The sequence below is a fragment of the Larimichthys crocea genome, unplaced genomic scaffold, assembly GCF_000972845.2.
Source record: "Larimichthys crocea isolate SSNF unplaced genomic scaffold, L_crocea_2.0 scaffold378, whole genome shotgun sequence".
NCBI lineage: Eukaryota > Metazoa > Chordata > Actinopteri > Sciaenidae > Larimichthys > Larimichthys crocea.
In genome coordinates, this window is record NW_020854963.1 from 86,414 (window position 1) to 99,786 (window position 13,373).

General features: G+C 45.5%; 2 protein-coding genes across 3 annotated transcripts in view; one reads left to right on the forward strand and one right to left on the reverse strand.

Annotated features, from left to right (window-relative positions):
• The window catches only part of plod3 (procollagen-lysine, 2-oxoglutarate 5-dioxygenase 3), a 13,254-nt gene extending 12,394 nt beyond the window's left edge, over window positions 1-860 (reverse strand). The window contains exon 1 of the mRNA XM_027276437.1: window positions 654-860. Within this exon, the coding sequence (XP_027132238.1) occupies window positions 654-738 (85 nt within the window). The 5' untranslated portion in view covers window positions 739-860. The remainder of the gene's footprint in view (window positions 1-653) is intronic.
• A 1,085-nt stretch (window positions 861-1,945) lies between these two features.
• Window positions 1,946-4,139, forward strand: cyb5d1 (cytochrome b5 domain containing 1). 2 transcript variants are annotated; one of them, XM_027276439.1, is made up of 4 exons: window positions 1,946-2,339; window positions 2,561-2,637; window positions 2,722-2,974; window positions 3,620-3,743. In XM_027276439.1, exons 1-3 carry the CDS (start codon window positions 2,219-2,221, stop codon window positions 2,947-2,949), a joined length of 426 nt encoding a protein of 141 aa, XP_027132240.1. In that variant the 5' UTR covers window positions 1,946-2,218; the 3' UTR covers window positions 2,950-2,974; window positions 3,620-3,743. The 2 variants fall into 2 exon arrangements, with proteins under 2 accessions (XP_027132240.1, XP_027132239.1); XM_027276438.1 differs by having other exon boundaries at window positions 1,950-2,339; window positions 2,722-2,940; window positions 3,620-4,139.
• The last annotated feature ends 9,234 nt before the right edge of the window (window positions 4,140-13,373 follow it).

Sequence of the window (13,373 nt, forward strand, 5' to 3'; positions counted from 1 at the left end):
CATGTTAAATGCATGTTTAAATATATGTTAAATACATGTTTAAATATATGTTAAATACATGTTAAATACATGTTTAAATATATGTTAAATATATGTTAAATACATGTTAAATACATGTTAAATGCATGTTTAAATATATGTTGAATACATGTTTAAATATATGTTAAATACATGTTAAATACATGTTTAAATATATGTTAAATATATGTTAAATACATGTTAAATGCATGTTAAATGCATGTTTAAATATATGTTGAATACATGTTTAAATATATGTTAAATACATGTTAAATGCATGTTTAAATATATGTTTAAATACATGTTAAATACATGTGTATACATTCATGAATAATCAATAAATCATTAAATCAGTGTTTCCCACAGTGAATTTGTGCTAAATTAGCTCCGGGCTAAAACTTTGCATAGTTTTCACCCCCGTTACAACGAGTTAGTAAAACTTCCCAAACTAACAGTCCACGCTTCGACACATCCTGTGCCGAAGGTAAAGTGTAATTAAAGGTTAATTAAAGTGTAATTAAAGGTGAATGGAGGCACAATTAACGACTGTTCGCTGAAGTAGCCGGAGCCAGGCAGCTCCAGCGGGTCAGGGTGGTCCGCCTGGCCGGGCAGGAGACCCTCCGGGCCGGCCTTACCTGCTGAGAGTCTCCGCTGCTCGGCAGACACGAAGCTCTGGAGGAAGGTGAGAGCCAGCAGACAGAGAAGTCGACATGAAGGCATGGCGGCGGTTGTTTTTCTCCGTTAACGGCTCCGTTCACGCTCGGTGCTCGGTGCTCGGTGTCTCCGCTCGTCTTCACTCCATCAGCTCCTCTCGGACTCTCGAGCCGCGGATAAATCTCGCGATACTAAAGTTCTGAAAGGATGTCAATACCAGAGAGCCCGCCCATTCGTCGGAGCGTCAGCCAATGAGAAGCGCAACCATCTTGATTGACGGTGGTCACCGAGCAATCAGCGCGCCGGAGCGGCTCCGCACGAGCCAATCAGAGGAGGACAAATGGAAACGAGCGGGCTCGTATCTCGTGTCCTCGAGCTGCAGAAAGTGAAGTTTGCCACGTGTGAAGAAGCATTCCTGAGCCAGGGCGGGAAAAAGGGGCGGGAAAAAGGGGCGGGAGAGAGGGCGCGCGAGGCGGGGCCAGGACACGTCATCAAACCAGTACTCTGAATGTTAATGAGACTAATCATAATTAATATTTATATTAATATTTTAAATCGTTACTCTTACTCTGAATGTTAATGAGACTGGACATAATTAATATTTATATTAATGTTTTAAATCGTTACTCTTACTCTGAATGTTAATGAGACTGGACATAATTAATATTTATATTAATATTTTAAATCGTTACTCTTACTCTGAATGTTAATGAGACTGGACATAATTAATATTTATATTAATATTTTAAATCGTTACTCTTACTCTGAATGTTAATGAGACTGGACATAATTAATATTTATATTAATATTTTAAATCGTTACTCTTACTCTGAATGTTAATGAGACTGGACATAATTAATATTTATATTAATATTTTAAATCGTTACTCTTACTCTGAATGTTAATGAGACTGGACATAATTAATATTTATATTAATATTTTAAATCGTTACTCTTACTCTGAATGTTAATGAGACTGGACATAATTAATATTTATATTAATATTTTAAATCGTTACTCTTACTCTGAATGTTAATGAGACTGGACATAATTAATATTTATATTAATATTTTAAATCGTTACTCTTACTCTGAATGTTAATGAGACTGGACATAATTAATATTTATATTAATATTTTAAATCGTTACTCTTACTCTGAATGTTAATGAGACTGGACATAATTAATATTTATATTAATATTTTAAATCGTTACTCTGCGTTTTAATTGGCCACAACACACGAACTGTTAACTGACACTGACGTCACTGACCCCGCCCCTGTCGATTGTTACCATAGTAACTCAACAACGCCGCAACGACGGAAAGCACCTTTATACCTGATTTAACCCGTGTTTAACCCGTGTTTAGCCCAGGTTTAACCCGTGTTTAAAGCCGTGTTTAGCCCGTGTTTAACCCGTGTTTAAAGCCGTGTTTAACCCGTGTTTAGCCCGTGTTTAACCCGTGTTTAGCCCGTGTTTAAAGCCGTGTTTAGCCCGTGTTTAACCCGTGTTTAGCCCGTGTTATCAGTGACTCGGCTGTCTGACACTGATGGGCAGACCAAAGTACTTCACTCCGGCTGAGGTGGCCGCTCACAACACAGCTGCCGACCTGTGGGTGTCTCTCCTGGGCAAAGTGTGTGACCTCACCCCGCTGATGGACCAATACAAAGGTGGGTGTCCATCACTCTGGACTTTAACGCTGTGAGTTCCTGAAAACAGAAGAACATTTCTCTGCTGGTCCAGTCTTGTCGTGACTCAGATGTTCCATGGACAGGTTGGAGCTCGCTCTGTATCGGCTGATGGAGGATGACTTTAACAGCGTTAAAGTCCAAACTTTAGTCCACCTTTAGTCTTTAACAAAACTATATCCACCATGTGATGTTCTCTGCAGGTGACGCGCTCCTCTTACCCATCATGGAGTGTGCAGGAAAGGACATCAGCTTCTGGTTCGATCCTGAAACCAAAGACGTGAGCCAAATCAAACAAACCGACCAATCAGTGAGCAGTTCTCAGCTGCTGGTTCACCTGCGTGCATCTGTCCTCTGTCCTCAGGTGCAGAAACATGTCGATCCACTGACTAACTGTGTGAGGTACTACACCCCCAGGGGTCGTTTCGTGCACATCCCCCCCGCCGGCCCCCGCTCCGACTGGGCCAGCGCCATCGGGCCACCCTGGTGGAGGGACAAGACGTACGAGGTGGGACTGCTGACCTCTAAAACCAGGTGGATACGAATCATCAACACGCTGACGTCACAGGAGCAGCTGCTGGAGGTGAACTGACCACACACACCTCACCTGTACACAGGTAGCTCCACCAGTTCTTCAGATTCATATGATTTATTTACACATTTTACACTGACGATCAATAAAATGTCTAAAACCTGGACGTAGTCTCCGTGACGTCCCCGCAGACTGTCTAAAACCTGGACGTAGTCTCCGTGACGTCCCCGCAGACTGTCTAAAACCTGGACGTAGTCTCCGTGACGTCCCCGCAGACTGTCTAAAACCTGGATGTAGTCTCCGTGACGTCCCCACAGACTGTCTAAAACCTGGACGTAGTCTCCGTGACGTCCCTGCAGACTGTCTAAGACCTGGACGTAGTCTCCGTGACGTCCCCTCAGACTGTCTGAAACCTGGACGTAGTCTCAGAGACGTCCTTGCAGACTGTCTAAAACCTGGACGTAGTCTCTGTGACGTCCCCGCAGACTGTCTAAAACCTGGACGTAGTCTCTGTGACGTCCCCGCAGACTGTCTAAAACCTGGACGTAGTCTCCGTGACGTCCCCGCAGACTGTCTAAAACCTGGACGTAGTCTCAGTGACGTCCCCGCAGACTGTCTAAAACCTGGACGTAGTCTCTGTGACGTCCCCGCAGACTGTCTAACACCTGGACGTAGTCTCCGTGACGTCCCACAGGTTTCTGAAGAGTGTTGTTCCTGACTTGTTCCTCAGGTGTGTTCAGAGGAGACTCTGGCTGAGATCCTCCAGCGTTACCTGCACTACAACTCCCATGCCTGCAGCTACACCTGGAAACATGACGGAGCTCCTCTGGACATGAGCAGGACGCTCAGCGAGAACGACGTCCTCGATGACGACCCTGAACTGGAACAGCTTCGACTGGACCGAGACCTCTTCACCCCCGCCATCCTACTCCACTTCAACGACGACCTCACAGAGGGATGACCTCTGACCTCACCCAGTTCAGACTCCTGGTACTTTACAGACATTTTAGATTTTTACAGTTTGTCATTTCCTGACAAACCCGGCAAGAAAACTGTTGGACTGGACACTGCTGGTTCAGAGGTTCTGTTCTGGTTCAGAGGTTCTGTTCTGGTTCAGAGGTTCTGTTTGGCATATGAAGTTGATGAATTCTGTTAAAGAAAATAAAGTTCAGTTTCTGTTAAATAAGAAATAAACATCCAAATGTTCACAACACTATGAAGGAATTTAGACCAACCAGGACTCACCTGTTCTTTGTTCCCTCGATGGTCTGAGTTGAAATCGGAGAAATTCGAGACAAGAAATGAACACAACGGTTTGATGGGTTTGTTTGATTTTTAGACACACACACACACACACACACACACACACACACACACACTTTGGTCAGGTACCTCAGGTTGCTGGAGCCGAGGTCCTTCCCCTCTGGACCATCTTCAGTACTGATGAAGAAGAAGAACCAGGATCAGACTGATGGAGGAATCATGCTCCATGTCCTCCTGGACCACATGGTCCACTGCTCCCTGCTCCTCACCTCCCTGGATGTCCTGTGGTCCAGTGGTTTGAGGTCTTGTTACCCAGCTCCTTTAAGATCCAGAAGTTGTGAGCTGTCACTTCCTCCTCACTTTGAGCCATAGCTCATTTAAAGAGGGAACACTCCAACACTCAGGGCTCAGATAATAAACTCCACAAAGTATTGCAACGATTCCTGGAACTGGAATTCCTGTTCAAGAAAATCAAGTTTAGTTTCTTGTGTTAAATAAGAAAGTAGCTTCACTTACCTTTGACTCACCTGTTTCTTGTTCCCTCGATGGTCGGCTGTGTTCAAGTTGAAGTCAGAGAAATTCGACGGAAATTCACGACGAGAAATGAACGAACGGACGAGTTTGAAGTTTTTGAGTTTTAGTTTGTTTGGTTTTTAGTTTGAAGTTTTTGAGTTTTAGTTTGTTTGGTTTGGTTTTTGAGTTTTAGTTTTAGTTTTGTGTTTGAGTTTTTGCGTACCTCAGGTTGCCGGAGCCGAGGTTCGATCCCACGTCTCCACGTTGATGGACGGCGTCCTTCCCCACTGGACCATCTTCAGTACTGATGAAGAAGAAGAAGAACCAGGATCAGACTGATGGAGGAATCATGCTGAAGATTCTCCTCCATCAGTCCTGATGGAGCTGCTGAAGAACATCTCTGTCCTTCACTTTGTTTGTCTCATCATGTAGAAGGAAAACCACGTCTCCATGTCCTTTTGGACCACATGGTCCACTGCTCACTGCTCCTCATGTCCCCCTGCCTCTTCACTGGTCCAGTGGTTAAACATCTTGCCACCAAACACTTTTAGATCCAGAAGTTGTGAGTTCAAACCCCACTAAGAGCAGCAAATGAAGGTGACTCTCACAGGTGATCTGAACCTGCTGATGAGTCTCTGAACTGAGTCCAGGAGACAAACCAGGCAAATAAAGCAGCTGAGTGGTGACAGTGTTCCTGACAGCACGGACACTGTTGGTTTCACTCACACTTCAAACTGTCTTTATGGTCCAAACACAAACAAACACGTAACTGTGCTAATTAAAAGCTTTGGGACGACATGCAGCAAAGAGCCTCAGGTCAGAATCGAACCTGGCTGAGTCAGTAATGAAGCCAACGCGCTACCAGGAGAGCTACCCAGGGACTCCACGTCGAACTTTAGGTTTCATGAACTCTTTTTCCTGTTTCCTGTGGACTTTTTTTGTCAGTGAATAATCAATGAGTTTGTTTGTAGTTCGAGCTGCTTTATTTGCCTGGTTTGTCTCCTGGACTCAGTTCAGAGACTCATCAGCAGGTTCAGATCACCTGTGAGAGTCACCTTCATTTGCTGCTCTTAGTGGGGTTTGAACTCACAACTTCTGGATCTAAAAGTGTTTGGTGGCAAGATGTTTAACCACTGGACCAGTGAAGAGGCAGGGGGACATGAGGAGCAGTGAGCAGTGGACCATGTGGTCCAAAAGGACATGGAGACGTGGTTTTCCTTCTACATGATGAGACAAACAAAGTGAAGGACAGAGATGTTCTTCAGCAGCTCCATCAGGACTGATGGAGGAGAATCTTCAGCATGATTCCTCCATCAGTCTGATCCTGGTTCTTCTTCTTCTTCATCAGTACTGAAGATGGTCCAGAGGGGAAGGACGCCGACCACCAACGTGGAGACGTGGGATCGAACCTCGGCTCCGGCAACCTGAGGTGTGTGTGTGTGTGGAACATTCGCATGTTTGTTTCTTATTTAGAAACTGAACTCTATTGTCTTTAACAGTGGTCGTCACCGTACGCCGACGCTCTGTAAGTCTGTAGACAAAGTTTTGTGGCGATCTGTACTGCGAGGTGACCAGTGACTGAATGTCCTCATGTGATGTCAGGCAAGTCAAAAGAAGTGGACCAGACCTCTGCAGCAGGCTAAAGGCTCCACGATTCATCAGCTGGTACTAACATAAAAACACCTCAATCTCCCACCAAGCTGGTGGTGCTTGAGGTGCATTGTGGGGGGTGTAGGTTCCTGGTTTTGACAAGGAAGAAAGAAATGAAAAGAGGAGGATGTTTGTCCAGTGTCAACATGGGTCATTTGAGGAAGTGTGGACTCCCTCCAAAATAAAAGGGAAGTTCAGGAGCCTGACTTCCTGTAAATGTGAGAGGATTCATCATAACAAGAAATAAAATCTGCCAACAGCAGAAATCTGAACTCAAATGTGATGAAATCTCCAAATATTTCACAAGTGATGACTGGACACTTTTTACAGGGACGCGGCCACGAAGCAGACAGAAGGCGACTTGTCCTCGTCCTCGTCCTCGTCTTCTCGTTTCCACACTGTGACCAGGTGAGTCGTTAAAGTTATGAACTTTGAACAGTTTCATTATTTAAAGTTGACAGCGACAGTTGCAGCACCAGAGTTATGCTAAGCTAATTCACACGAGTCGTCTCTGTGCAGGAAACAGAAAAGCATCTGAGTTCAGAGAGGCTGAAGGTTCCTTTAAATCTAATGGAGCTGAGATCCAGCAGATTCTGTTCATGTTACTGTGTTTTTACAGTGTATTCAGCTGTTAGCATGACATGTTACAGACTGTGTTTTTACAGTGTATTCAGCTGTTACCGTGACATGTTACAGACTGTGTTTTTACAGTGTATTCAGCGTTGACCCGCTGTTACCGTGACATGTTACAGACTGTGTTTTTACAGTGTATTCAGCGTTGACCCGCTGTTACCGTGACATGTTACACCTGGTTACCGACTGTGTTTTTACAGTGTATTCAGCGTTGACCGCGTTACCGTGACATGTTACAGACTGTGTTTTTACAGTGTATTCAGCGTTGACCCGCTGTTACCGTGACTGTTACCGACTTTGTTTTTACAGTGTATTCACGTTGACCCGCTGTTACCGTGACATGTTACGACTGTGTTTTTACAGTGTATTCAGCGTTGACCCGCTGTTACCGTGACATGTTACCGACTGTGTTTTTACAGTGTATTCAGCGTTGACCCGCTGTTACCGTGACATGTTACAGACTGTGTTTTTACAGTGTATTCAGCGTTGACCCGCTGTTACCGTGACATGTTACAGACTGTGTTTTTACAGTGTATTCAGCGTTGACCCGCTGTTACCGTGACATGTTACCGACTGTGTTTTTACAGTGTATTCAGCGTTGACCCGCTGTTACCGTGACATGTTACCGACTGTGTTTTTACAGTGTATTCAGCGTTGACCCGCTGTTACCGTGACATGTTACCGACTGTGTTTTTACAGTGTATTCAGCGTTGACCCGCTGTTACCGTGACATGTTACCGACTGTGTTTTTACAGTGTATTCAGCGTTGACCCGCTGTTACCGTGACATGTTACAGACTGTGTTTTTACAGTGTATTCAGCGTTGACCCGCTGTTACCGTGACACGTTACCGACTGTGTTTTTACAGTGTATTCAGCGTTGACCCGCTGTTACCGTGACATGTTACCGACTGTGTTTTTACAGTGTATTCAGCGTTGACCCGCTGTTACCGTGACATGTTACCGACTGTGTTTTTACAGTGTATTCAGCGTTGACCCGCTGTTCCGTGACATGTTACCGACTGTGTTTTTACAGTGTATTCAGCGTTGACCCGCTGTTACCGTGACATGTTACCGACTGTGTTTTTACAGTGTATTCAGCGTTGACCCGCTGTTACCGTGACATGTTACCGACTGTGTTTTTACAGTGTATTCAGCGTTGACCCCGCTGTTACCGTGACATGTTACGACTGTGTTTTTACAGTGTATTCACGTTGACCCGCTGTTACCGTGACACGTTACAGACTGTGTTTTTACAGTGTATTCAGCGTTGACCCGCTGTTACCGTGACATGTTACCGACTGTGTTTTTACAGTGTATTCAGCGTTGACCCGCTGTTACCGTGACATGTTACAGACTGTGTTTTTACAGTGTATTCAGCGTTGACCCGCTGTTACCGTGACATGTTACAGACTGTGTTTTTACGTGTATCAGCTTGACCCGCTGTTACCGTGACTGTTACAGACTGTTTTTTACAGTGTATTCAGCTTGACCCGCTGTTACGTGACATGTTCCGACTGTGTTTTTACAGTGTATTCAGCGTTGACCGCTGTTACCGTGACATGTTACAGACTGTGTTTTTACAGTGTATTCAGCGTTGACCCGCTGTTACCGTGACATGTTACAGACTGTGTTTTTACAGTGTATTCAGCGTTGACCCGCTGTTACCGTGACATGTTACAGACTGTGTTTTTACAGTGTATCAGCGTTGACCCGCTGTTACCGTGACATGTTACAGACTGTGTTTTTACAGTGTAATCAGCGTTGACCCGCTGTTACCGTGACATGTTACAGCTGTGTTTTTACAGTGTATTCAGCGTTGACCCGCTGTCCGTGACATGTTACAGCTGTGTTTTTACAGTGTATTCAGCGTTGACCCGCTGTTACCGTGACACGTTACAGACTGTGTTTTTACAGTGTATTCAGCGTTGACCCGCTGTTACCGTGACACGTTACAGACTGTGTTTTTACAGTGTATTCAGCGTTGACCCGCTGTTACCGTGACACGTTACCGACTGTGTTTTTACAGTGTATTCAGCGTTGACCCGCTGTTACCGTGACACGTTACAGACTGTGTTTTTTTTCAGTGTATTCAGCGTTGACCCCTGTTACGTGACCTGTTACAGACTGTGTTTTACAGTGTATCAGCGTTGACCCGCTGTACCGTGACCTGTTACAGACTGTGTTTTTACGTGTATTCAGCGTGCCCGCTGTTACCGTGACATGTTACCGACTGTGTTTTTACAGTGTATTCAGCGTTGACCCGCTGTTACGTGACATGTTACAGACTGGTTTTTTACAGTGTAATCAGCGTTGACCCGCTGTTACCGTGACATCGTACGACTGTGTTTTTACAGTGTATTCACGTTGACCCGCTGTTACGTGACATGTTACAGACTGTGTTTTTACAGTGTATTCAGCGTTGACCCGCTGTTACCTGAACATGTTTCAGACTGTGTTTTTACAGTGTATTCAGCGTTGACCGCTGTTACCGTGACATGTTACAGACTGTGTTTTTACAGTGTATTCAGCGTTGACCGCTGTTACCGTGACATGTTACACAGACTGTGTTTTTACCGTGTATTCAGCGTTGACCGCTGTTACCGTGACACTGTTACAGCTGTGTTTTTACAGTGTATTCAGCGTTGACCCGCTGTTACCGTGACATGTTACAGACTGTGTTTTTACAGTGTATTCAGCGTTGACCCGCTGTTACCGTGACATGTTACAGACTGTGTTTTTACAGTGTATTCAGCGTTGACCCGCTGTTACCGTGACACGTTACAGACTGTGTTTTTACCGTGTATTCAGCGTTGACCCGCTGTTACCGTGACACTGTTACCGACTGTGTTTTTACAGTGTATTCAGCGTTGACCCGCTGGTACCGTGACATGTACGACTGTGTTTTTACAGTTATTCAGCGTTGACCCGCTGTTACCGTGACATGTTACGACTGTGTTTTTACAGTGTAATCAGCGTTGACCCGCTGTTACCGTGACATGTTACAGACTGTGTTTTTACAGTGTAATCAGCGTTGACCCGCTGTTACCGTGACATGTTACAGACTGTGTTTTTACAGTGTATTCAGCGTTGACCCGCTGTTACCGTGCCTGTTACCGCTGTGTTTTTACCTGTATTCAGCGTTGACCCGCTGTTACCGTGACATGTTACAGACTGTGTTTTACAGTGTATTCAGCGTTGACCCGCTGTTACCGTGACATTTACGACTGTGTTTTTACAGTGTATTCAGCGTTGACCCGCTGTTACCGTGACCTGTTACCGACGTGTTGTTTTTACAGTGTATTCAGCGTTGACCCGCTGTTACCGTGACATGTTACGCTGTGTTTTACAGTGTATTCAGCGTTGACCCGCTGTTACCGTGACATGTTACCAGACTGTGTTTTTACCTGTATTCAGCGTTGACCCGCTGTTACGTGACATGTACAGACTGTGTTTTTACAGTGTATTCAGCGTTACCCGCTGTTACCGTGACATGTTACCGACTGTGTTTTTACAGTGTATTCAGGTTGACCCGCTGTTTACCGTGACATGTTACCGTCTGTTTTTACAGTGTATTCAGCGTTGACCCGCTGTTACCGTGACATGTTACGACTGTTTACTGTGTATCAGCTTGACCCGCGTTTACCGTGACATGTTACAGACTGTGTTTTTTACAGTGTATTCAGCGTGACCCGCTGTTCCGTGACATGTACAGACTGTGTTTTTACAGTGTATTCAGCGTTGACCCGCTGTTACCGTGACATGTTACAGACTGTGTTTTTACAGTGATTCAGCGTTGACCCGCTGTTACCGTGACATGTTACAGACTGTGTTTTTACCGTTTATCAGCGTTGACCCGCTGTTACCGTGACATGTTACCGACTGTGTTTTTACAGTGTATTCAGCGTTGACCGCTGTTCTGTACCGTGACACGTTACCGACTGTGTTTTTACAGTGTATTCAGCGTTGACCCGCTGTTACCGTGACATGTTACCGACTGTGTTTTTACAGTGTATTCAGCGTTGACCCGCTGTTACCGTGACACGTTACAGACTGTGTTTTTACAGTGTATTCAGCGTTGACCCGCTGTTACCGTTCAGTTACAGACTGTGTTTTTTACAGTGTATTCAGCGTTGACCCGCTGTTACCGTGACATGTACAGACTGTGTTTTACAGTGTATTCCGCGTGACCCGCTTTACCGTGACACTTTACCGTGTGTTTTACAGTGTATTCAGCGTTGACCCGCTGTTACCGTGACATGTTACCACTGTGTTTTTACGTACAAACACAGTCGGTAAACGGTGCTACGCGTGGGTACACAGCGGGTCAACGCTGAATACACTGTAAAAAACACGTCTTGTAACGTGTCACGGTAACAGCGGGTCAACGCTGAATACACTGTAAAAACACAGTCGGTAACGTGTCACGGTAACAGCGGGTCAACGCGAATACACTGTAAAACACAGTCGTAACGTGTCACGGTACAGCGGGTCAACGCTGAATAAGTTAAAAACACAGTCGGGTAACGTGTCACGGTAACAGCGGTCAACGCTGAATACACTGTAAAAAACACAGTCGGTGGAACGTGTCACGGTAACAGCGGGTCAAACGCTGAATACACTGTAAAAACACAGTCGTGTACGTGTCAAGGGTAACAGCGGGTCAACGACTGAATACACTGTAACAAACAAAGTGGCCTAACGTGTCACTCGGTAACAGCGGGTCAACGCTGAATACACTGTAAAAACACAGTCGTAACGTGCCGGTAACGCGGGTCAACGCTGATACACTGAAAAACCAGTCGGTACGTGTCACGGTAACAGCGGGTCAACGCTGCAGAATACACTGTAAAAACACAGTCTGGTACGTGTCACGGTAACAGCGGTCAACGCTGAATACACTGTAAAACACAGTCGGTAACGTGTCACGGTAACGCGGGTCACGCTGAATACACTGTAGTAAAACAACAGTCGGTAACGTGTCACGGTAACAGCGGGTCAACGCTTGATACACTGTAAAAACACAGTCGTAAACGTGTCACGGTAACAGCGGGTCAACGCTGAATACACTGTAAAAAACACAGTCGTAACGTGTCACGGTAACAGCGGGTCAACGCTGAATACACTGTAAAAAACACAGTCGTAACCGTGTCACGGTGGTAACAGAAGCGGGTAAACGCTGAATACACTGTAAAAAACACAGTCGGTAACGTGTCACGGTAACAGCGGGTGCAACGCTGAATACACTGTAAAACACCAGTCGTGGTAAGTGTCACGGTAACAGCGGGTCACGCTGAAACACTTAAAAAACACAGTCGGAAACGTGTCACGGTAACGCGGGTCAACGCTGAATCACTGTAAAACACACGTCGGTAACGTTTCACGGTACAGCGGGTCAACGCTGAATAACTGTAAAAACACAGTTACGGTACGTGTCACGGTACAGCGGGTCAACGCTGAATACACTGTAAAAAACACAGTCGGTAAGTGTCACGGTAAACGCGGGTCAACGTGAATACACTGTAAAAACACCGTCTGGTAACGTGTCACGTACAGCGGGTCAACGCTGAATACACTGTAAAAACACAGTCGGTAACGTGTCACGGTAACAGCGGGTCAACGCTGAATACACTGTAAAAACACAGTCTCGGTAACGTGTCACCAGTAAACAGCGGGCACGCTGAATACACTGTAAAACACAGTCGGTAACGTGTCACCGGTAACAGCGGGTCAACGCTGAATACACTGTAAAACAACAGTCGGTAAGTGTCACGGTAACAGCGGGTCAACGCTGATCACTGTAAAAACACAGTCTGGTAACGTGTCACGGTAACAGCGGGTCACGCTGAACAAACTGTAAAAAACAGCCGGTAACGTGTCCAGGTAACGGAACAGCGGGTCAACGCTGAATACACTGTAAAAACACAGTCGGTAACGTGTCACGGTAACAGCGGGTCAACGCTGAATACACTGTAAAAACACAGTCGGTAACGTGTCACGTAAACAGGGGTCAACGCTGAATACACTGTAAAAACACAGTCTGGTAACGTGTCCAGGTAACAGCGGGTCAACGCTGAACACTGTAAAAACACAGTCTGTAAACGTGTCACGGTAACACGGGTCAAGCTGAATACACTGTAAAACACAGCTGGTACGTGTCACGGTAACAGCGGGTCAACGCTGAATACACTGAAAAACACAGACGTAAGTGTTCACGGTAAACAGCGGGTCAACGCTGAATACACTGTAAAAACACAGTCTGTAAGTGTACAGTTCGGTAACAGCGGGTCAACGCTGAATACACTGTAAAAACACAGTCGGTAACGTGTCACGGTAACAGCGGGTCAACGCTGAATACACTGTAAAAACACAGTCGGTAACGTGTCACGGTAACAGCGGGTCAACGCTGAATACACTGTAAAAACAC